The sequence below is a fragment of the Megalobrama amblycephala genome, linkage group LG13 (assembly GCF_018812025.1).
Source record: "Megalobrama amblycephala isolate DHTTF-2021 linkage group LG13, ASM1881202v1, whole genome shotgun sequence".
Taxonomy (NCBI): Eukaryota; Metazoa; Chordata; class Actinopteri; order Cypriniformes; family Xenocyprididae; genus Megalobrama; species Megalobrama amblycephala.
Window position 1 is genome coordinate 5,987,393 of NC_063056.1, and position 24,951 is coordinate 6,012,343.

Here is a 24,951-nt window from a genome sequence, read left to right on the forward strand (position 1 = left end):
AATAACATCTTTCCTAGCATTAGGATCTTTTCGTCACACTATTAAGTCATAATGTGAAAAAATTTCAAATGAGTTATTTTCTGAGCTTGGATTCAATAGAAGCTGTTTTTGGACTAATGAGGAAGTTTTGAGTTTTGAAACTTACAGGATGTTTTAATAGTACAATGACCTCTTATATGTCAAAAGATCAAGGAAAATTTGATTTCTCAAATCATGACCCTTTTTAATACTCACTGTAGGTGATTTAAGGCACTGACCTATCGGGGAGCTGTCGGTTCTGTTAATCGGCCAAGATCATTTCACATGACCCACAAGTCTGATTTTGTCGGGCGTAGTGGAATAGTGGCATTGTCATATGTTCAGTAGACTGTAGTTTGAGGTTTGGTAAGTTTTTTTAATGTTCTTAATGTTCTTGAGTCTCTTATGCTCACTGAGGTTGCTGCTTAAAGAATTAGTTCGCTTCAGAATTAAAATTTCCTGATAATTTACTCACCCCCATGTCATCCAAGATGTTTATGGCTTTTTTTTTCTTCAGTTGAATAGAAATTAAGGTTTTTGAGGAAAACATTCCAGGATTTTTCTCTTTAAACTGGTCATTGATCCATATTTTAAGACCAAGTGTTTTGTGAATCCTGCGTTAAACTCCCCGAGGTTTGAGAAGCAGTCGTCAGTAAAATGACGGGAACACAAAAAAACATTGTACTGCTGTGGTATTGTTGAAAAAAGTAATTTTCCCTGGCGTCTGCGTGTGCAATAAGTGGGCGGGCAATATGCAAATGTTTCGTTGTGACGTCACAACAAAACAGCTTGGGATTCGTTTTACAAATGACTCGTTTAAAGTGACTCTTACATTTGAGAGACAATAACTTTATATACGGTGCACTTTTCAGGAAAACATTCCAGGATTTTTCTCCATATAGTGGACTTCAACAGCTACCAAAGGGTTGAAGGTCCAAATGTCAGTTTCAGTGCAGCTTCAAAGAGCTCTACATGATCCCAGACAAGGAATAAGTGTCTTATTTATCGAAACGATCTGGCATTTTCTAAAAAAATAAAAATGTATGTACTTTTTAACCACAAATGCTCGTTTTGCACTGCTCTGCGACTTGCATAATCACGTTGGAAAGGTCACGCGTGACATAGGCGGAAGTACCGCGGTAGGGCAGAAAACTCCATCTGATTTTCTCCTCCAACTTCAAAATCGTCCAACATCATTGTTTTACCTTTTTTTGTAAAAGGCCGTTTCGTTTGAATTAGTCTTTGCATGTTCACTTTGTAAACACTGGATCGGTACTTCTGCCTACGTGTTGCGTGACCTTTCCAACGTGATTACGTAATGCGTGGCACATCGCAAAGCAGTGCAAGATGCGCATTTGTGGTTAAAAAGTGTATACATTTTTATTTTTTTTAGAAAATGGCCGATCATTTCTCTAGATAAGACCCTTATTCCTCGTCTGGGATCTTGTAGAGCTCTTTGAAGCTTCACTGAAACTGTCATTTGGACCTTCAACCCGTTGAACCCCAGTGAAGTCCACTATATGGAGAAACATCCTGGAATTTTTCCTCAAAAAACTTCATTTCTTTTCGACTAAAGAAAGAAAGACATAAACATCTTGGATGACAGTGGGGTGAGTAAATTATCAGGAAATTTTAATTCTGATGTGAACTAATCCTTTGATTTTTTTTGTGGAAACTAAGAAGAGCATTTATTTGAAATATAAATCTGTAATAACTCATGCAGACTATAGGTCTCAATGACATCAATAGCTTCCATCAGCTGCAGAGTTCAATCAAGCTCTGTGATAAATATGGTTTTAGTGTTTGCTGTCTAGTGAGCTCTCTCCAGGATCATCGGGGGGTCAGCATACCAATGTGGCCTCTCCATTACACATAAAACTCTTAGCACTAGTCTGAGCTGTTTTTGTCAGTAGGCTTAGGCTGGGCATCCAAGGCCTTTGTCATGACACAAGGTCCATTTCATCCTGTTGGCAACAGGTTTCTCTCTTCATGTTACTTCCTGTTCAAATGTTTTATTTTCTTTGTACAACTGTCCCATACACCCATTTCCTCTTTGATGGTCAGCAAATCCCTGCCTCTCTTCCCGCCACAGCTAGAAGTGCGGGGATGTAGCGTGTTGGTGGAGACTGTGAGGAGTGAAGAACCAGGGGACACTCTGAAGCGGGAAAGAGCGGAACAAAAGAGGCTGCTGGCAGACACTCACAGTGCAGCGATGGACCTCCGCTGTAGGCTGGAGAGCAGTGAGAGGGGCTGGGTGAAGGAAAAATCTGAGCTGCTGGAACGCTTTGAGACTGAGAGGAAGGAGTGGGAGAACCAGCTCATGGATATGCAGCGGAAGATTGAGGAGGTGAGTCTGCGGATTTGCGCCACTCCCCACATCTCAGCAGAAAGAACGATATCTTGTTTCAAATGAACTGATTCCCTTAGTGCTCCTGTTTACTTCCATGCTAAACGAAAGGTCTGCCAGTAAGGATAATGGTAACACCTAAAATTGGAAGCGATGAAGTCATATTATATAAACCTTGGAATTTCAAGTGACTGCCAAAGGAAGTTTAGCTCAGTGGTGACAGGCCTTCATCAGACCGAAGCTCAGAGCTCCAAACTAGTCGTAGTGAAAATGCAAACATCAATGCATTTTGCAGATGCTTCATCCAAAGTGCATTCAAGCTATACATATTGTCAGTACGAGCGTTCCTTTGGAATCAAACCCACAACCTAAGTGTTGCAAGTGTTCTACCAGTTGAGCAGCATGCCTTAGGTTCAATAATGGAACTTTCATTGGTCTGTCAACGTGTAATCCCATAGAACCTGACCAAAATTCTAAGGTATAGACCAAGATTAGCTCAAACACTCAAAACCACATACGTGTAATTTTCTAGTAACTCTGAAGACCTTTATTAAGCCACATTTCCACCGAAATTACCTGGAACAATTTGTCCCAGGAACTTTTTTTCCCCCAGACCTGTTGCTATCTGTGTTTCCATTGTGGTCTAAAGTATCGTGAAGATTAGGCAAATTAGTCCGGTGAAGTAGGACTGCGTGTGACTTTCCAGTTCCCGCTGGATTTCGTCCTACACATTTAAGCTTAATAAAGCCTGAACCTCGTCGTTGGTCCATTTGTCCAGCAAACAACTCATACTGCACGCACCACAACAGACTTTTAAAAACGGTGGTTGAAATAAAATGGTGCGTGGAGTCAACCAATCAAACTGCTGTGTGAACTCAACCAATCAGAGGTGCGTTTCCCGTAAAATAGCGTAACTCGCTGCTTCACTACTATAGTATGATGCATTGTTGAACAAATCAACTATCTAGTCACGACTGGTTCCCGAAACCATATAGTTGCAAACCTGTCATTTAGCCACTTTGGTGAATGATGTCACGCAGGTGGTGGAGTGATAACTTCTTTAACTGAATCCGTTTGAGATCGAATTAATTCTAGATTTTTTGCTATAAATTACAGACATGGCATCTGAGGACTAATTCTCATTTTTCTCAGTTATTTTGCTCTATTTTCAGATTTAATCATAGACTCGTTCTTACATACGCACATGTGCACTCTTCAAAAATGGTGCTTAAAATTTCTTGGTAAACTAAAATATGTAAATGACATTTGTATATATTTGAAATAAAAGATGTGCATTGTACTTAATGTTAGCTTGCTTATTATGCTCAAGATAACAATTTAAGAAACTATGCTTCTAACCACAGCTCGAGAGCTGTCGTTCCAACCACACAAGTTTGCAGTGCAGTTTGTGAATGTTTGCTTGAACTATGGTTTTGGGAAACACCAAATCGTTGAACTATAGCCGTGTTTCAACCGCAGGAACATTCCCCAGGAATTAGGGACTTTGGAGTGGTACCTGGTGTGTTTCGACCGCAGGAACTAGGGTCTAAATGAAGTTCCAGGTAAAAATTTCCCCCTCAGAAAGTAACTGCTCACTAGGTAGTACTTTTCCAAAGTTCAGGAACTTTCGGGGCAGGGACATGGATGCTGAACATGCTGATTGGTTGAGTTCATGCAGCATTGTGATTGGTTGACTCAACGCAGCATTTTATTTCAACCACTATTTTTAAAAGTCTGTTGCGGTGTGTGCAGTAAGAGTTGTTTGCTATTCGAATCAACAGTGGAGTTTTAAAAAATGACAGATGGACCGATAACGAGGTTCAGGCTTTATTAAGCTTATATGCGGAGGATGAAATCCAGCTAGAACTGGAAAGTTTCATGCAGTCTTATGTCACCGGACTTAATCTTCACGGTACTTTAGATCGCGATGGAAACGCAGACAGCAACAGGTCTGGGGGAAAAAATGTTCCTGGGACAAGTTGTTCTGGGTAATTTCAATGGAAAAGGGAACTTGCGATGTTAGTTGGCTAATGATGCTTTTGGGAAACGTACTCCAGCATGTTCAGCGCCCAAATCCTCGCGAACAGGGACTTTCTGAGGGGGATATTTTTACCCGGAACTTCATTTAGACCTTGGTCCCTGCAGTTGAAACACACTGAGTTCCACCCCAAAGTCCCTAGTTCCTGGGGAAAGTTCCAGCGGTGGAAACGTGGCTTTTGCTTGCTCAGGTGTCTTTGATTAAGGCTGGAGCTAAACTCTGCAGGGCAATGGCCCTACAGGACTGCATTTGAGGGATCCTGCTCTAGCCTGAACCATGACTTGGAGTTCTGGTATGTTGTTACATATGCATTTGGCAGACACTTTTATCCAAAGCACCGTATTTAAAGATTTAAATTTTTTCAGTTCATGCATACCCTGGGAATCAAACACACAATCTTGGCATTGTGAGCACCATACAGGAGAGTTCAAATAGAGTTTAGCTCTAACTGTAATTAAACACACCTGAACTAGCTAATCAAGGTCTTCAGACTCACTAGAAACTTTCAGGCAAGTGTGTTGGAGCTGGTTAGAGCTAAACTCTGAAGAACGTTGGCCCCCCAGGAGCAGGATTGGAGACCCCTACTCTACTGATATGCTGTGGAATGGTGGGTGGTTAAATGTAGAGGAAATGGCATGGCTGGGCTTCTTGTGGAGGTCTGGCATAATAGATTTAGCCTGGCAAGTGGAAAATGTCTGGGTATTAAAAGATGAATCAAGGACTACACTCATTTTTGTTTTTTCTTTTCCAGTTGTACAATGAAGTGAAGGCTCACCGTACAGGAAGTTCTCTCAGACCAATTACTGATGGACAAAATGCACTAAGGCTCAGTTCTGCCAGCACTTTGTCAAGTGAAGTAACCTATCCCTCAGATGCCCAGAGCAATGAATATTCTGAGGCTCTAATCCAGCAAAGCAATGCCAGCATCGACTCCCAAACAAGTCAACTCAGTCACATCACCAGTGAATCCAGTGACCAGTGCAACAGCGAGCAAAGCACACTATTAAATCAGCAAGGTACTGGTGAACAACAGGCTATAGACACTGCAGAGCTGGAAGAAATCCTGGAAAGCTGTTTAAAATTGAAAATGGGGAACAAGACCTGCTTTACTGGACAAGATGTCCTCCTTAACCCTTTCAAAAGATTTCAGAGCATGGAAATAACCTGTGGAATTGAGAAAAAGAAGAACAGTACTGCCCTTAATGCGGTGAGACTGTTGTTCATAACACTCTAATCTCAATCGAATCACTCAGGGATTTTACAATTACTGTATTGCTTTAGATTCATGGAAATCCTCCTTAACTATCCTCCTTAATTGAAACACCAAACATATTGAGCTGCAAATTGTAAATTTACTGTACATTTACTTATATTTCATTGTATTCCATGTTAGGATGCTGCTATGTAGGGATAGAGATATGCTATGTTATATTGTGTGATCTGAGGTCTAAGGATTGCTCTTATTCATCAACATCTTGTAGGCACTCAAGGAAATTGCCCGTGTGAGTGAAGAACTCTGTAGCTACCAGGATGAAATGAGGAAGTGGCCTGATATTAAGAGGTAAACCTCATTGTGCACAGGTGCTGCATGCATCACAAATGACTCAGATCTTTGCTTCATAATGATCTCACTTTGTTTGGTTTCCCTTCTTAGAAGCCGCAGTGAGTCTATGTTTTTTCCGAGAGATGCTGAGTTGGTGGAGAGGGTAAAGGATAATTTGGAAATGGAGGACACAGTTTTGTATTTGAGAAACATGAGTGAAGACCTCAAATCCCTCGATGAGCAATACTGGATGAACTGGGAAAGTTGTAACATGGAATCACAGCAAAGTGATGCTAAGCCACCAGAAAACATAAGACAACAAGCCCCACCCATACCAACCCGTAGTACATCTTGGTACCTTAGCAGTCCTTCAGCTTCAGAATTAGAGTCCAGTGGTACAGAGCATTTGTGCCAACAGCTAGGAACCCATCCAGACAGAAAATACACCAGCCCCGCAATTGTACGAAAATTTGAGGCAATGCTTCAAGAAAATGAGGGGAAAATTCTGACCGACTCTGGGAATGTAGTCTGTAGCGTGCCTGTCGATTCCAAGTGCAATATCAGTTGCTGCCAGAGCCGCTGGTCCTGTGATGGAAGTAGATTTGGCAGCAACAAGTCATCCAGATATGTACCTGTTAAGAGATGCCTCTCCAACATTGACATTGCTGCTGCAGCCACAGATCGCAGCCTAAACCAAACAGATGCCGAGAGCAAAAATGATCTCAAGAGTGCATCTCATCCCATGAACATGCCTACAGATTCTGTTGCATCAATAGACTTTATTTCGCCATATCCTAGCGATACAGCTACTTCCAGAAATGAGAGACTTGAGCAGAAAACTGCAGAGTTTAACCGTACTCTCTTCCAGGCAGGAATGGGTCTTCGGTGTGGTGAGGACACTTCTATGAATGTTTCTACTGATCGTTCTCCAAGTCTACCAGAGGTTGTATCAGAGGACACATTTACAGAGAGCCCATCAATGTATGTTGAAGACAATCTAAAGATTGTGCTCTCGGATCTTGTGCCACAGTGCCCAAAGGAGGAGGGAAGAAAGAAGGAAACAAAGGACCTTGTCTCTAAGTCTTCATCTCCACAGCAGGAATGTATTCTACAAGAAGACATGGAAGTTAAACCTTTCCAGACTGAACACACTACACCAACTTCAGTTGACCCATTTGGCCCAAGTGTTAGAGAAAAAGGTTTTGAAATTAGTGTAAGTCCACCACAGCTGCAAATCCAGACGGAAAGGTGCAGCAAAGTTGTGGATGTTAGTACAGATCAACATCAAGCAGTCAAAAAATCCAAACAGGCAAAAAAGGACATGTGTAGTAGCACCAGATCTCGTATTTTAGACGAAAATCCATGGAAGCCATCTACACTAGCAGCCTATCCTCGTCCAATGGAGTCTAGGTCCAACTATGGAGCTGTTGAGAGGATTCTCAAAAGTTACGAGGATTTGGAGAGATCTCGGGAGCAGAAGCAGTCACAGCCCAGTCCAGGGAAGGAGGAAGACCTCATTGACCTCTTGGAAATGTTGGATAAGCGACATGAGCCCACATCCAGTCAGAGACTAACACACACACCGCACCACCAGGTCATAGCCCACAAAGAGACACATGTAACAGTGCAGGTCAGTACTGCACACACTCCCACACATAGACACACGCCATTCAAACCACTGAAGCACACACTTTCACCCGAGCTCCACACATTCAAATACATGCTAAATAACTCAGCCGCAGAAGTGTATGAGGTGCAAGTGTAGATGACTATAGTGTATTAAAGGGTCTTTGCCCAAAAAATGAAAATTACCCCATGATTTACTCACCCTCAAGCCATTCTAGGTGTATATGAGTTTCTTCTTTCGGACGAATACAATCAGAGTTATTTAAATAATGTCCTGGCTCTTCCAAGCTTTATAATGGCAGTGACTAGAGGATGAGATTTTGAAGCTCAAAAAGTGCAACCATCCATCATAAAAGATATCCACACGGCTTCAGGGGTTAATAAACGCCTTTTGAAGCGAAGTGATGCATTTAAGTAAGAAAAATATCCATATTTAAAACTTTAAAAACTAAAATAACTAGCTTCCAACAGCCGTACACACGACGTATTGACGAATACGGAAGTGCAGAGGATAGAGCAAAATAAAACACCGGTCGTGAATTAGAAGTCTGAAGCGAGAATTTTTAAAGAGAAATGCCGGAGGATTTCAATATAAGAGAAAAGGAGCTTGAGTTTATTGCCCAGCCATATTTGTTTGAACAGCTCATGCTACTCCTACATTGCATCTTTTGGCGTAAGTCGACGTGTGTATGGCCGTCTGCCAGAAGAGTTATTTTAGTTTTTAAAGTTTTAAATATGGATATTTTTCTTACACAAAGGCATCCTGTGGATATATTTTATGATGGATGGATGCACTTTTTTTGGGCTTCAAAATTTCATCCTCTATTCACTGCCATTATAAAGCTTGGAAGAGCCAGGACACAACTCCGATTGTATTCGTCTGAAAGAAGATATCATATACATCTGGCTTGAGGGTGAGTAAATCATGGGATGATTTTCATTTTTGGGTGAACTATCTCTTTAATTAGCAGTTTTTAGCAGAAAAGTCACTTTGTTCCATATTCAAATGCATTTGCTAAAGGTCTGAAAGCCTGTGCTGTATTGTGAATATAGACGCAGTTAAAGGGTGTTGTTGTAGCACCTGCAACAACTTTAGCCGTGGCATATAAGTAAAAAATAGTTACAGTATAATAAATATATTAAGGACAATTTTTTTAGGTTAAACTTAGGATAATAGGTGGTTTCTTCAGGTGCTGTACAGTGATACACACAGTAAATCTGTTTTATCAGAATATGTTCTCATCAATAAATAACAGTAAATATATTAGACATTGCTTAGAAAGATTATAAAAATTCCCTCTAAATCTACAACTGAAAGTCTTTTCTCGTGTCTGGAAATATTTAGAATTTCTTGTTAAAATACCTTATTCCCACAAAACCATATAAGCAGCACAATTAAAATTCCTTAAGTTGAATTTCTGTCAGAAAATATTGGCAGATTGCGCAAAGCGAGAAGCCCAGAAGCTTCTTATTGTTGAAATCGTGCATTTCTTTCAAGGCTTTAAGTGAAAAGAATTAGTGGCACCAAGTTTAATTTACATCTTTCATGTCTAGCTCTTTAGACAACCTCAATTAACTGTTTTTATAGGAGGCCAAGGTATGTGGTATAATTACAGAAACATGTACCATGGCCAGGATTCCTAGTGAAGCTAGTCCTCTGCATGGACCGCTTTTGTAAATTGCTGGAAATGATTGTCAGATGACTCAGAAAGCATCAGAGAGATTTAATCAGTTCTTTTATTTTCAGTTAGTTGTAAAATGGAGAACATATGCAGGAAACAAAAGTTCAGCCATTTCCTTTAAATGCAATGGCATTGAAAGAAAAATACAAGAAATTATATTTTGCAGAAAAATTCTGTTTGACAATGAAGCACCCCATCCCTTAAGTTTTCATAACTGTAATGTAATTATGAAAATCATCCTCTCTGGACACTTTTTTTTTTTTTTTTTTTTAAATCAGTTGTATTTTATCACAATTTAAATAATATATACTTTCTTTGCAATATACATTATAGACTGCATTACATTACTGATAATAATTACAACTAGATACAACTTATTTATGCAAACAAAGCATAATTTCTTCTTTTGATTTTGGGGAGAAACATGACCTGGGCATCTCAGATCTCGTGAGATTCATTCACAAACGTTCTGCACATCAAAGCGCACAGAGTAGGTCACTGTGCTGTTGACAGGAATATTTAAATCCAATGATATTTCATAAAAAAATATTTGTCTCAACAGCAAGGCAAAGAGTCCTCTGTAACTATCAAGAAGAGCTTTTCACGACCTGTGTGTCCTGCAAAGAGACGTTTGCCCTCTCGTTGGGCTAGCCGCTCGTCCGTCTCATCTGCATCATCTCCCTCACCCCCACCCACAGTCTTCACCCAGCGACAAACACTCACCTACTCCACCTATCACACAGAGACAGTGATCTAAACGGCCGTTAGATGCAGTCCAATGCCTTTACAGCTGTAAATGTTGCCTGATTACCTGTGTAAATAAACACTGTGACTGTTCAAATGATTTTGTTGTGTACATTTCCATAACCATGAACTCAAACTGCCTTTTTCATTCTTTTGTTTACATTTCATTTCTACCAGTGTGTCTTAAAAGTGCACAAATGATGTTTTCTGTTTTCATAAACCATTATTTTTTATAGCTGTCAATGTAGATCTGCTTTACATGTGGCCTCGTGTGTGTGTGTGTGTGTGTGTGTGTGTGAGGTCTGATGTCTGATTGATAATATCAAAGTCTGTTTCACATCAAATCCGTTGTTATACTTTTACCAACTTTAACCAAAATGACTCGTTATTACAGAAACGAACAGATTCTACGCTCAGTTTACGTGTTTATCTGATGTGAGACATATCATTGAGACAATGCCTTTGCAGTTCTTTTTCTTGTTAATTAATATCACAAGTGTATTCATCATTTATAAAAATAAATAAAATACTGACACTCCTTCTGTAGATGTGTTTTATTCATAACCTAGTCTCGTCTGGAGCTACAGTACATAGCAGTATACAGAGTTAAAAATGAGGTATAAATTAATTTACTTACAGCCTTGCTTGATCCAATTGTCATCCTGTCTGGAAATATTTTGATCCTGAGGAATGAGAAAAGTCTGTTTGGCACTGACTGTGATGCATTATCTCTGTAATACCATGAAATAACTCAGCAAGACAAAACAATAAAACATCTACACTGTAAAAAAGAATTGTTGGTTTAACTTAAAAGTAGGCTGCCTGGTTGCCAAATTAAAAATTTGAGTTAATACAATGAAGGCGAGTGGTTTAATCAACAGAAACTCAAAATATTATGTTATCTGAACCAAATTAATTATTGAAGTTTATTCGTCAAAAGAATGTGTTTTTACAGTGTATGATTTTGTAAACAAAAGCAGAATCATGTTTTTTGATTAAAGGTGCAACAGCCACATGTACAGTACAGTCCAAAAGTTTGGAACCACTAAGATTTTTAATGTTTTTAAAAGAAGTTTCGTCTGCTCACCAAGGCTACATTTATTTAATTAAAAATACAGTAAAAAACAGTAATATTGTGAAATATTATTACAATTTAAAATAACTGTTTTCTATTTGAATATATTTCACAAAGTAATTTATTCCTGTGATGCAAAGCTGAATTTTCAGCATTGTTACTCCAGTCTTCAGTGTCACATGATCCTTCAGAAATCATTCTAATATGCTGATCTGCTGCTCAAGAAACATTTATTGTGTACAATTGTACAAAATATTTGTGTACAATATTTTTTTTCAGGATTATTTGATGAATAGAAAGTTCAAAAGAACAGTGTTTATCTGAAATCTAATCTTTTGTAACATTATAAATGTCTTTACTGCCACTTTTGATTGATTTAATGCATCCTTGCTGAATAAAAGTATTCATTTCTTTAATTTCTTTTCAAAAAAATAAAAATAAAAATTCTTACTGACCCCAAACTTTTGAACGGTAGTGTATAATGCTACAGAAGCTTTGTATTTCAGATAAATGCTGTTCTTTTGAACTTTCTATTCATCAAGGAATCCTGAAAAAAAAAAAAAGTACACAACTGTTTTCAACATTGAAAATAATCATAAATGTTTCTTGAGCAGCAGATCAGCATATTAGAATGATTTCTGAAGGATCATGTGACACTGAAGACTGGAGTAACGATGCTGAAAATTCAGCTTTGATCACAGGAATAAATTACTTTGTCAAATATATTTAAATAGTACACAGTTATTTTAAATTGTAATAATATTTCACAATATTACTGTTTTTTACTGTATTTTTAATTAAACAAATGTAGCCTTGGTGAGCAGACGAAACTTCTTTTAAAAACATTAAAAATCTTAGTGGTTCCAAACTTTTGGACTGTACTGTATATGTATTCAATGAGAATTAAACCTGTTTTACTCCTAAACCTTTTTCCCAATATGCCCCTAAAATGTCACTTTGAATACAGTGTCTGAAGTACAGTTCATTTTATTGAATTTGCGTTCTACCTCACATCCCAAGAATCTATTCTAGTCAACTAAGAGTGTAGACATTTAGACTCCAACCTTCTCTCTTTAGTCGCTTACAGAATTAAGTCAGGAAAAAAATGTTTTTGCAGCTGCAGCATCCTGTCAGAAAACCTTAGCCTACATGCCAGGACGAAGATCGCCTTCCCCAGGCGCAAATCACCTCATCCTTGTCCACGTTTATTCCACTTCACTCAAACATCTTTCCCAACAGGACGCCAGGAGCCCCACATAGGAATCTCAGACAGGATGAAGCATCTGTCAACCTTCTGAAATGTGATGACATTTGACTGTGATCTAAGGCTCCATGTGTTTGTTCCTGCACTCTTTTGGGTTGAGTACTACACTCTAGAAAAAAGGTCAATGGGGTTCTAAATTTTTTTTTTTTTTTCAGTTTTTTCCTAGAGATAAATGTGTTTACGAGCTGTTTAATACATAAATTCCCAAGATGGAAACCCCTAAAATGTTATATGCAAAGCCATCTAGAACTTGATTAGACATTATTTTGTATAATAGCGATTATATCATACAGTATGTATACAAAGTATCTTGCCAGGCTCCATGGTTTCATGTTAGAGAGGTTCCTTTAAAAAAATCTATCAACAAATAAAATACATTTTACATCTGAAGTATACCTTGTGTGAACTGGGGATGAGAGACAGCCAGACTAGCCAGTTGGACCTATGCCGACATTTTAAATTAAACGTGCAATCTTTTAAAACAAAACACTAGCTTTTTAAAAATATACGAGTCATTTCATGAAACGGTTACGATTTGGACTTACACATTTTTAGATTTTTTACCAAAATGTATTACTTTTCTGAACACCCCACAACATTAATGACATATTTAACTTCCAGAAAAAACATATTTTCCCATCTCAGACATCAAATCTCTATTATTATTGGTCATTATTTTAAGTTATGGACACTATGGGAGCTCTCTGAATATTATTATAAAATGTATTTGTGGTAAATTTTCCTATTAATCAGATGACCCTCACACTAATTCAGGAATTGCAAATATAAAAGTTACATAAAAACTCACACTTTTGCTATACTAAAGCCTGAAATGGGCACTTTTTGTGACAGCAACCTCATCATTTTTGATCAAAGGCTTAACTTCAGAATTTGAACTAAAATCAGTATTCTTATGATTGCACTGAACATTTCAGACAGAATTCAACTAACTTTAAATTACTTTTTCATAAACTTAAAATAATAATAATAATAATAATAAAAATGTAGGTGTGACAGGGTTGCCCAAATTGGCCACTGCTCTAAATCTAGTGAATAAATGGAGAGCACATGGCATGCATGATATTAAGAAATCATGAATAATGTTGAAATAACAAAGATAATTTTCACAAGTAATAGTTTTCTATCTTTAATTGATGTAACAGGGTTGAGTCGTTAAGCTTGACAAATACAATTTCACAACATAATTTAGTTATAATTATTAAAGAAGGTGGTAACTTGCCTGTGTATGCAAAACATTACCAGCAAAAAAAAAGCACAGATGGATATTTATGGGAATGGCAAAATGTATGGATTTTTTCTCATTTTATTATTCATATCCCAAGTACACTTTCATAGAAGGCCTTGAGGGACATGACAAAATAGGTGGTGTCAACTGAAAAAAACTAAATAATTTCTAATATGAAGATAAAATGTATGTCATGTTGTTAAACATTATTAAAGAAGACATTTCAATTAATACAAAAAGCTTTTAAAAATATATGTTGGTGACCCAATAGATAAAATACACTGAAAAAGGTCAGAGGGGCTCAAATCGTACCGGTTTCGTGTAATGACTCATATGCAAAGATAAAATGAAGTGATAAATAATGCTTTAGGCTACCTGTGTCTGAAACCTCTCGAGCAGCTTCTGTTGCTATGCTTTCCTCCTCTGACGAACATTCGCGCGCGTCTGTTTGGCGCCAGATAAAAATACGCGCGCAGACGGCTGTAGTGTGTCCAGCTGTGACGGTGTAATTTAACCCTTATAACCTATAAATATTAACTAATAAATAATTAAAACTGCATCGCAGTCTTTACCTTAATAACACATACGGTGCTGTCTGTCAACCGGGCTAAAGAATTGTACACAAATGAAACTGTGATCATTACATTGTCATCATGAACCATTTTATAGCCTAATAAACGTAGGCCTACCGTTTTCCAATGAAAATGTGTTATATTTTTGATGTTGTGATTTAGGATGACGATAAATTGGGTCATCAGGTAAAAGGTCATATCACGTGCTGTCGGAAATTTCTTACTTCCCACTTGTGAAGTCGTGTTTCCGAGCTCGTCGCGATTAAAGTGCTTTGTTGTCAGAAAGACAATCATGGAGGACACCTGCATCATTCCTGCCTGTTTACTGGGAAATTATGATATTTAGTGCCCAGTTCATCGATAAACATAAACATTCACCGCGCTATTTATAAAGTCAGCTGACGACTCTGGAATTAAGGTCAAATTTCGCTGTGCTATAAAACACAATACTCTTCAAATGGTTATTCATATTTTTAAATATGCACTACTTACAAATATGACAAGACAAGGCGATGCAGCTGTTGTGGAAAAAACAAACTAATAGGCGATAAGTAGCCTATTGTTCATCTATCTATTTTTTATATCACTTGTCCATCTTATTATTTTGTCTACCTTGTTAAGCATTTTATAATTTTGATAAAAATAGCTACCAAAAAAATAAATAAATAAATAAATAAATAAATAAATAAAATAAAATAATAATAAAAAAATACTAATAATTCAGTGACAATGAAAATTTATTGGAGTATCAATAATGTACTTTAAAAAGTGGATAAAACAAACTTTCAGACATATCTGAAAACGAAAACTAAAAAGATGCGTAACAATTTGGGCTATATTGTCTGATAATTTATTAACTGATACGCTTTTAAAGGGACCCTAACATTTTTTGATGTCCAATAGGCACCAAATACCAGGAATGACCCATAAAGCAACTTTGAGTTTGAAACAATAGGCTATTATTAAACTGTAACCTAACATGATGCAACATACAGTACATGATACTGACATATGATTATACCATCAATGAACCAATAGTTATTTTCATGTGTGTTGGGGAACAGCTCCCCCGTCTGGACAATTGCAGCATCGCCTAGAAAGCGAATTTGGACAAATGGGATAAATCCATCGATATCTCTGGTGGGTATTTCATCTGCTTTTATTTCTTTGTGATTTTCTTCAACACGTTGACTGCAGCTTTATTCAGAATTTAATTGTAAGTTTACAATGAGGTAGATCTATAAGAAAGGCGGTATCTATATTAAAGCGGAAAGTTTACATTGATACTTTGTTTCTTTCAGGACCGTTTTTAAAGTTACTCCCAAGTTCGAAACAGGTCAAGTACTTTTAAAACATTGAAAAATACATGCATTAAAACTGAACAATATAATCATAATGAGTGTGTGCGGTGCTGCTCGGTGCCGGCTGATCCAGACGCGCAGTGCTGTGAGGAGAATCCTTCAGCAGAACCGAACCGCCTGCAGCCACACGAATGGACCTGCTGAGAGCATCAGGGAGAAGCTGCAGGCTTTCTCAGGAGGATCCATAGAGCTCCAGAAGCGGCAGGAGTCAGGGATCGCGGTGCTCACTGTCAGTAATCCAGCGCGCATGAACGCCTTCTCGGGTACTCATGTTCACTCCACATATATGGACAGTTAGTTTGTGGACAGTTTAATGTCTAAAGATTTGAGGTGGAAATTAAACTTTTGGAAGAAAATAGCAGAACTCGTTGACTTGCTAAGGATTTTTCATACAAATAATATATAATATAAAATATTATTTAACAAATAATACCATTGGTTCCACCACTTTATATTAAGCATCTTTAACTACTATGTGCACTAACATTTAAATTAACCATTTATTGTGTACATATCAGATTTTAAATTGTACATTTAACAATACCTGCATGTAATTACAGCCGTAATTAAGGTAATTACATCTATAGGGTTAGGGTTACTTGTCCATAAACTTACCCGTATCCACCTCAATAGCAGCACAAATGTTTTGCAATAAAATATAAGCATAATAAGTACATTGTATGTAACATTTTTAAGTACATAGTAAAGACACCTAATATAAAGTGTGACCATAGCCTTTTATACAAATAATATTTGTACAGATTTTGCATAATTTGACAAAGTTTGATTGGAAATAATAAAAATAATTAGTTTGTCCACAAATTATATTTGCCTTAAAGGATTAGTCCACTTTTAAATAAATAAACTTTTCCTGATAATTTACTCACCCCTATGTCATCCAAGATGTTCATGTCTTTCTTTTTTTTCAGTTGAAAAGAAATTAAGGTTTTTGAGGAAAACATTCCAGGATTTTTCTCCTTATAGTGGACTTCAATGGCCTCCAAACGGTTGAAAGTCAAAATTACAGTGGACTTTAGTGGACTTCAATGGACTCCAGATGGTCGAAGGTCCAAATGTCAGGTTCAGTGCAGCTTCAAAGGGCTTTAAACGATACCAGACAAGGAATAAGGGTCTTATCTAGCGAAACTATCGGTCATTTTCGAAAAAAAATACAACTATATATGCTTTATAAACACAAAATATCGCATTGAACGTACTTCCTGTTTCCGTATTCTTCAAAAAGTTTACGCTGTATGTCCTACGCCTTCCCCATTCAACGTACGGAATGAACGCGGCGCCAGTTTCGTTTTTTTCCATAAGTTGAATAGGGAAGGCGTAGGACATACAGCGTAAGCTTTCTGAAGAATACGGAAACAGGAAGTACGTTCAATGTGATATTTTGTGTATATAAAGCATATACAGTTGTATTTTTTATTTTTTTTTCTTCGAAAATGACCGATTGTTTCACTAGATAAGACCATTATTCCTTGTCTGGTATCATTTAAAGCCCTTTGAAGCTGCACTGAAACTGTAATTTTGTTCTTCAACTGTCTGGAGTCCATTGAAGTCCACTATATGGAGAATAATCCTGGAATGTTTTCATCAAAAACCTTAATTTCTTTTCAACTGACGAAAGAAAGACATGAACATCTTGGATGACATGGGGGTGAGTAAATTATCAGGAAAATTTTATTTGAAAGTGGACTAATCCTTTAATTTTGTTCACATCACAGTCCTCATATTTTCTATCAAACTTTTATGTTTCCTCGCTGAACAAACATGAAAAAACAAACTTTGTTAGGGGTAAAACTGATTGATGTGTTGAAGTGCCCCCTTTTAACACAATAAGTTTGTGAAATGTCTCACTCTTGTTGTGAAATTATTAGATTATCATACTTCTTAAAATGTAGTAATTCATGTTTTTGTTTTTGGAACTTTAATATTTTAAGAATGATCTGGTTCTGAGACAAAATTTAAAGTTAACACGAAACTGAAGTTTCTACCCTATTTTGTGACGTATATCCGAAAGAAATGGCTTCTGGAACAAGAACAAATGTAGGGCGGGGCTTTATTTTTTTCATGGGGAATTGATTGGATAATTGGATTATTGTGGTTTTCTATTGGTGGATCTCATGTGAGTGACAAGTTGCTCCGCCCTCACAGCAGTAAACATCATCAGGGAAGAGATGATGCTGCAAGAGGGAGGAGAATTTATTTTGATTCAAGTTTACGAGGGAACATGAATTTAAAAAATGATGTGCACGGATAAATAATTTATAATAAATACTGCAATATTCCATAAAATTGGAATTGTCAACTCAGTTGTTGATTTCATGGTGACTTTAAGATTGACAGTCTGGGTCTGAAATGTAGCCAATGTAAATTATGTTAGCATATTAAAAAAAAGCCGGTTCAATGTGACCTTCATATAAGAAAAAGGACATTTAAATGTGTCAGTTTGAATGATTTCATTATTCGTTTTTTCCCCGCTCTCTTGCAGGCAGCATGATGCTTGAACTGGAGCAGCGGGTGCTTGAACTGGAGACCTGGACAGAAGGGAAAGCTGTCATTGTGCAGGGAGCTGCTGGAACCTTCTGCTCTGGATCTGATCTGAATGCAGTCAGAGCGATAGCAAACCCACACGTGAGGAGAGTTATAGATCCAATATCAGTTAAAGATCATATTGTCATTATATTTTCAATACATCATTTGATGAGATCAAAAAGTTAATTGTACTCTGAGAAGATATTGTAACTTTCATAACTAAAAATGTCCCAGTGAAAACAAACATGGTCTATCTTTGCTAACATTATAAGCGGACCTCACACTCTTCAAAATAAAGGTTCTTTTTTGGCATTGATGGTTCCATGAAGAACGTTTAACATCCATGGAACCTTTCTATTCCATAAACAGTTCTTTATAGTAGAAAAATGTTCTTTAGATTATTAAAAAGTTCTTCATTCTAAGAAAATAATGGCTCTTTAAAGGTTCTTTGGGGAAACATAAATGGTTCTTCTGTCTATGGCATCACTGTGAAAACCCGCTTTTGGAAGCCTTTATTTTCAAGTTTTGGGAAACTTACTGTAGAGCTGACGAACTTCTGTAGCTTACTAAAACATCTGAAAAACAAAACACACTCTTTCCAGTTGATATAATGTTTGTTGTGTTTTTCAGGATGGCATGCAGATGTGTGAGTTCATGCAGAACACTCTAACTCGACTCCTCAGGTTAGTCTGTTCAGTCAACACACCAGGGCTCAATGCTGTAAATTATATATTTTTTGAGCAAAATTTGAAGAAAGTAGAGGATCTTTGCCACACCATGAAAATGATCTCCTGTCCGTCTTTTTGAAACATGCATGTTTATGCAAGGGTAGTTTACTTCTTTGTCATAGCTTGACCATGTGAGTGATGTCCAGTTATTATCATGATAATAAATAAAGATGTCATAACACTTTATTTATCACACTGGAAATAGAGCTTATTATTAAAGGGTTAGTTCACCCAAAAATGAAATTTCTGTCATCAATTACTCACTCTCATGTCGTTCCACACCCGTAAGACCCTCGTTCATCTTCAGAACACAAATGAAGATATTTTTGATAAAATCCGATGGCTCAGTGAGGCCTGCATTACCAGCAAGACAATAAACACTTAACACTAAAAACATATTTAAAACAGTTCATGTGACTACAGTGGTTCAACCTTAATGCTATGAAGCGACAAGGATACTTTTTGTGCACCAAAAAAAAAAAAAAATAAATAACGACTTTATTTAACAATATCTAGTGATGGGTGATTTCAAAACACTGCTTCATGAAGCTTTGAAGCTTTATAAATCTTTTGTTTCGAATCAGTGGTTTGGATCACGTATAAAACTGCCAAAGATTTTGTTGAATAAAGTCGTTATTTTGTTTTTTTGGTGCACAAAAGTATTCTCGCTTCATAACATTAATGTTGAACCACTGTAGTCACAGGATCTGTCTTTAGTAGCTTTCTGGACATTGAAAGTGTTAATTATCTTGCTGTCAATGGAGGCCTCAGTGAGCCATCATCGGATTTTTATCAAAAATATCTTAATTTGTGTTCTGAAGATGAACGAAGGTCTTACAGGTGTGGAACGACATGAGGGTGAGTAATTAATGACAGAAATTTCATTTTTGGGTGAACTAACCCTTTAAGGTTTTTTAGATATTAAGATATTTTTTATGAAATCCAAGGGTTTCTGAAGCACACCTAGGCAGCAATGTCATTTTTTTTTTTTTTTATGTTGAATACATTTTTTGTTATATGAAAGCCATCTCTTATGCTAACAAAGGCTGTATTGCTGTGAAACATTATTACTCAAATAGAAAAATATTTCTTATGTAAATATATTTTAATATGATAAACTACCATTCAAGAGGGGCAAGTAAGAAAAAAGAAAAGAAATGAATACTCAATAAATTGTTCAAAAGTGACAGTAAAGACATTTATAATGTGACACAAGTTTACAGTTTCAATTAAAAGTTGTTCTTTCGAACATTCTATTCACCAAAGTCCAAAATCCTGAAAAAAACATGTGTCCCAGTTTCCACAAAAAATATTAAGCAGCAAAAGCAATGTTTACAAATATTGATAATAATAAGACCCTTTAATAATAATAATTGAGCACCAAATCAGCATATATGCAGCTTACCTGCATGAGCATTTACTGCCAAATTTTTGGCAGAATCCCCAGAGTGCATTATGGGTTTTAACATTGGTTGTACATTCGTTTGGTAGTGTAGGATTGAAAAAGTGCATTCAATAATTTCCACTATGGTTTTGGTACAAATGGCTGTCCCCTCAAAGTAGTAGTAGTGTCTAGAATATGACCATCTACTCTCAAAACTGTGCAGATCCATTTGTTTTTAAACAGCATTATTTCTCCAGTCTCCTGTGTCAGAGCTAAACTCCTGTTCTTTCAGGTAGGCTGCCGCTCATCTCCATGGCACTGGTGGAGGGAAGAGCGCTGGGCGGGGGAGCAGAACTCACCACTGCCTGTGACTTCAGGTACACACACACACACACATATTTTGACATATTTGTTTATAGGGGTCATATTATTTGATTTATTTATTCAAATTGACTTAAGTTTGGTCTCTTTTTATAGACAACACTTGGCAGACTAATGCTGAAGTAAAAAAAATAATACCTTTATTGTTATGAAAAATGCACAAAAATACTACTTTCAATTTTTATATGAAATATATATTTTCCAAAACACTTTTTCATGAAAGCCATAAATCTAAACAAGTTGTGTTCGAAATTTGAGTTTGATATCTCAAAAAATGAGCTTTCAGTAAGATTTTGTTTGTGCGCAGTACCACACGTTTCCACTAGATGTAATTTGTTTCCCGTTTATTTTTTATTTTTTTCCTGTTAATTTTTTTTTTCAGGACAGTTTAACCCTTTCAAATCATGTTTATGATTTTTTTTCCCCACATAGCAAGTGCCGAAACCTTTACCAAGTTTTGTACCATTCCGAAAAAAAAAAACTTAAAATTTTCCAAAGAGCATCAGAGGGTTAAAGCACCTTTTAATTGTATTATAGCACTCAGTCTGTTTGGATAGGAGTCTGTCAGCTTGGCACATCTTGACTTGGGAATATTTTCACAATTTGCAAAAAATGTTCCAGATGTGTTAAATTGCGAAGGCATCTCCTGTACACGTCTTCAGGTCGCCCCACAGATTTGCTTTCTATAGGTTTCAGGTCAGAGCTGTGGCTGGGCCATTCTAAAACATTCATATTTCTTTGCTAAAGCCGTTCTTTAGTTGATTTAGATGTGTGTTTTGAATCATTGTCATGCTGAAAGGTGAAAAGTCTCTTCATTTTCAGCTTTCTAGCAGATGCCAGAAGGTTCTTTGCCAAAATCGACTGGTTCTTGGATATATTTATGATTCCAGCAACTTCACTAAAGCCCCAAGAAAAGCAGCCCAAAGCTTGATGCTGTCACCAACATGCCTCATCAAGCCTCATTCTTTTGCTGATGTGCTGTTGTTTTTGTGCAAAACATACCTTTTACAGTTTTGACCAAAAAGTTCAATCTTGGTCTCATCAGACCAAAACATAATTTTCCACATGGTTATGGGAGACTGGAAATATTAGTGATGGGCATTCCGGCTCTTTTTTGTGAGCCGGCTCGTTTGACTCAGCTCACTGAAAAGAGCCGGCTCTTTAAATAATAAATGTTTTAACTATGTCTTGGACTATGATAGGTGTGAAAACAATTTGTGAAATTGTGAGACATTGCGAGTATGATTTCATTTAATAATTTAATTAGAACTGTTTTCACACCTATCATAGTCAAAATCATAGTTTATTATTTAAAGAGCCGGCTCACGAAACGAGCCGGCTCTTCAAACGAGCCGGCTCACGAAAGAGCCGGAATGCCCATCACTAGTGTGTGCGCCTAGGCTTATATAATTATATTTTTTTGTGTTATTCTTTGAATTATTAGTCTATTGTTTTAAATAAAATTTAAATCATTCATTACATAATGATTGAATTTCTATAGGCTTTGTTTTTAAAAATAGAGTCGGCTCTTCAGATATGTGAGCCGGCTCCCGACGTTCACGTAAAAGAGCCGGCTCTTAGAGCCGGCTCGTTCGCGAACGACCCATCACTAGGAAATATATAGTATTTTTGCTAAGTTTAGCTGGGCTTGGATGTTTTTTTCCCTGCCCCATAGCCCAGACAGATGGTCAATACGGGAGATAGTTGTCACATGTAGGGATCAACCAGTACTTGCCAGAAAGAGCTGCAACTTTTTTAATGTTGCTCTAGGCCTCTTGACAGCCTCCCTGACAGCTGACGTAGTGAATGCAGTGCAGGATTCCGTGTTTACGTCCAAACGTACATGTGAGCAGCACAACGCATGCCTGTGATGCTGACGCAGGAGCCGGTGTTCTGACAATTTGTGCTACCCTGTCAGATTTTGCTACCTCCCATTGAAAACAGTAGGTAGCACATTTCGACAGCAAAAAATGCTACCTATCAGATTGTGCTTCCAGCATGATATTAATGTGGTTTAAGTCTTTATTAACATCTACACCTAACCCAACCCTAAACCTAGCCTTACAATAATGCAAGTACAGTGCTGGTAGCACAATCTGATATAGCATTATTCGTTAGAACAAGAACAAATCGACAGCGAAAAATGCTACCTCAGATTGTGCTTTATTAATGTCTACACCTACCCCAAGCCTAAACCTACCCTCTTAAAAATGCAAATACAATAATTTTGTGTTATTTATTGTAACAAAAATTACGAATATTGATGTGCGCATGCACAGAAAGCTTGGGTAGGACAATGTCAGGTCACCGGGCAATACTGAGCTGGCGTTCTGACACGGAAACACGGAATCCTGGACTGCGTTAACTACGCCAACAGCGTATGACAACAGTTCAAATTGTTAAATAAAGTCATTATTTTTGTTTTGTATAAGTACTCTCGTCGCTTCATAACATTAAGGTTGAACCACTGCAGTCACATTGACTATTTTAACAATGTCTTTAGTACCTTTCTGGACCTTGAAAGTGGTGGTTAAATTGCTGTCTATGGAGGAGTCAGAGAGCTCTCGGATTTCATCAAAAATATCTTAATTTGTGTTCTGAAGATGAACAACAGGTGTGGAACGACAAAAATCCTCAAAATTGAATCCAGCTCGAGTCAAAGTGACATGGATTCCCGAACTATGATGGAACACGCAATCTGAAGCAAAAATGTCACTTAAAGGTGCCATCGAACGTTTTTTTACAAGATGTAATATAAGTCTAAGGTGTCCCCTGAATGTGTCTGTGAAGTTTCAGCTCAAAATACCCCCTAGATTTTTTTTAAATTAATTTTTTTAACTGCCTATTTTGGGGCATCATTAAATATGAGCCGATTTATGCTGTGTGGCCCCTTTAATTCTCGTGCTCTCTGCCCACAGAGCTCGCGCTTGCCTTAAACAGTGCATAAACAAAGTTTACACAGCTAATATAACTCTCAAATGGATCTTTACAAAGTGTTCGTCATGCATGCTTACCTGCATAAAGTCTTATGATTCGGCTGTACTGCTCCAGACGTTACTGGCTGCCCTTGTCTAATGCCTTTCATAATGTAGGGAACATGGGCTGGCATATGCAAATATTGGGGGCGTACACCCCGACTGTTACGTAACAGTCTGTGTTATGTTGAGATTCGCCTGTTCTTCGGCAGTCTTTTAAACAAATGAGATTTATATAATAAGGAGGAAACAATGGAGTTTGAGACTCACTGTATGTCATTTCCATGTACTGAACTCTTGTTATTTAACTATGCCGAGATAAATTCAATTTTTAATTCTAGGGCACCTTTAAATAGCGAGGGGAATCACCCAATCACCCATTAGTCAGCCAATCGTCTGTGAGCGATAATGAAAAAGTTTTGATTTGAATTCTGAAAGTTACAGTATTTTTTTATTTATCTACTTTACCTTTAATATCCTGTTGGAATAGAACATCACCATTTTTTTTCTTTTTCCAGGTTGATGACGTCTGATGGTGTTATCCAATTTGTCCATAAGCATATGGGTTTGGTTCCTGGATGGGGAGGAGCTGCAAGACTCGTTCGTATTGTTGGCAGCCAAAACGCCCTGAAACTGCTGAGTGGGGCTAAAAAGGTTGATCCAGACTTTGGAAAACAGATGGGACTGGTTGATGAGGTGCTCCACTGCTCTTCTGGTGAGGGAGATACACTGGCACACGCCGAGCAGTGGCTGAGTCAGTTCATTAAGGGTCCGGCCCCGGTGATCCAGGCCGTCAAGAAGGTGGTTATCTCAGGAAGAGAGCTTCCCTTGGAACAAGCCCTTGAAACTGAGAGGAATGTGTTTGGGACAGTATGGGGTGGTCCCGCCAACCTCGAGGCTCTGGCTTTAAAACCGAAACATAAGTGATTGAAATCATCACTGTGTAACATTAAAACTGTTGCACTTTTCAGATCACATTGTAAAACAGAAGTAACTGAAAAGTTCCTGGATTGTTTTGCAGAGTTCATGTCAAATTGCACATGCACACATTAGTAAATAAATAACCTATTTCTTAATGTTTTGAAGTTTAAGGTTTTGTGATTTTTGTGAAGTTTTGCAATTGCAAGTATTTATGCACATTCAACCAGTCATTTATTTATGGTATTATTTGCTAAATAACATCTAAAACCAGACTATCATCCATCCATCCATCCTAACATTTATGATAATTTTCACATTTTTATGAGACTGAAGTTAAAAATAGACAAATTGTGTGTCTCTGATCTCTTTGTAAAAAATGTTTTAAATATAGATGTTTAACTACAATCACAATTTTATAGCGTTAAGGCCTGTTCACACCAAGAATGATAACTATAATGATAATGATAAAGATATAGTTCTAAAAATTGTTCCAAATATGAAA

At 37.3% G+C, this 24,951-nt stretch overlaps 2 protein-coding genes across 3 annotated transcripts in view; both read left to right on the plus strand.

The window, feature by feature from the left end:
• The window catches only part of soga3a (SOGA family member 3a), a 16,890-nt gene extending 6,354 nt beyond the window's left edge, over positions 1-10,536 (plus strand). For both annotated transcript variants that reach the window (XM_048152407.1, XM_048152408.1), the window contains 5 exons: positions 2,111-2,365; positions 5,155-5,610; positions 5,885-5,964; positions 6,058-7,576; positions 9,817-10,536. In XM_048152407.1, the coding sequence (XP_048008364.1) occupies positions 2,111-2,365; positions 5,155-5,610; positions 5,885-5,964; positions 6,058-7,576; positions 9,817-10,011 (2,505 nt within the window). In that variant the 3' untranslated portion in view covers positions 10,012-10,536. The remainder of the gene's footprint in view (positions 1-2,110; positions 2,366-5,154; positions 5,611-5,884; positions 5,965-6,057; positions 7,577-9,816) is intronic.
• A 3,929-nt stretch (positions 10,537-14,465) lies between these two features.
• Positions 14,466-24,604, plus strand: echdc1 (enoyl CoA hydratase domain containing 1). The gene is made up of 7 exons (XM_048152412.1): positions 14,466-14,573; positions 15,220-15,295; positions 15,457-15,779; positions 18,017-18,159; positions 18,691-18,743; positions 20,469-20,549; positions 24,047-24,604. Exons 3-7 carry the CDS (start codon positions 15,551-15,553, stop codon positions 24,453-24,455), a joined length of 915 nt encoding a protein of 304 aa, XP_048008369.1. The 5' UTR covers positions 14,466-14,573; positions 15,220-15,295; positions 15,457-15,550; the 3' UTR covers positions 24,456-24,604.
• The last annotated feature ends 347 nt before the right edge of the window (positions 24,605-24,951 follow it).

Bases quoted from the DNA above. Each gene is read 5' to 3' on its own strand.
- echdc1 (XM_048152412.1), top strand. From the start codon at position 15,551: ATGAGTGTGTGCGGTGCTGCTCGGTGCCGGCTGATCCAGACGCGCAGT. The intron at 15,780-18,016 runs GTACTCATGTTC...GCTCTCTTGCAG, and splicing joins GCGCATGAACGCCTTCTCGG to GCAGCATGATGCTTGAACTG. The intron at 18,744-20,468 runs GTTAGTCTGTTC...TCTTTCAGGTAG, and splicing joins ACTCTAACTCGACTCCTCAG to GCTGCCGCTCATCTCCATGG.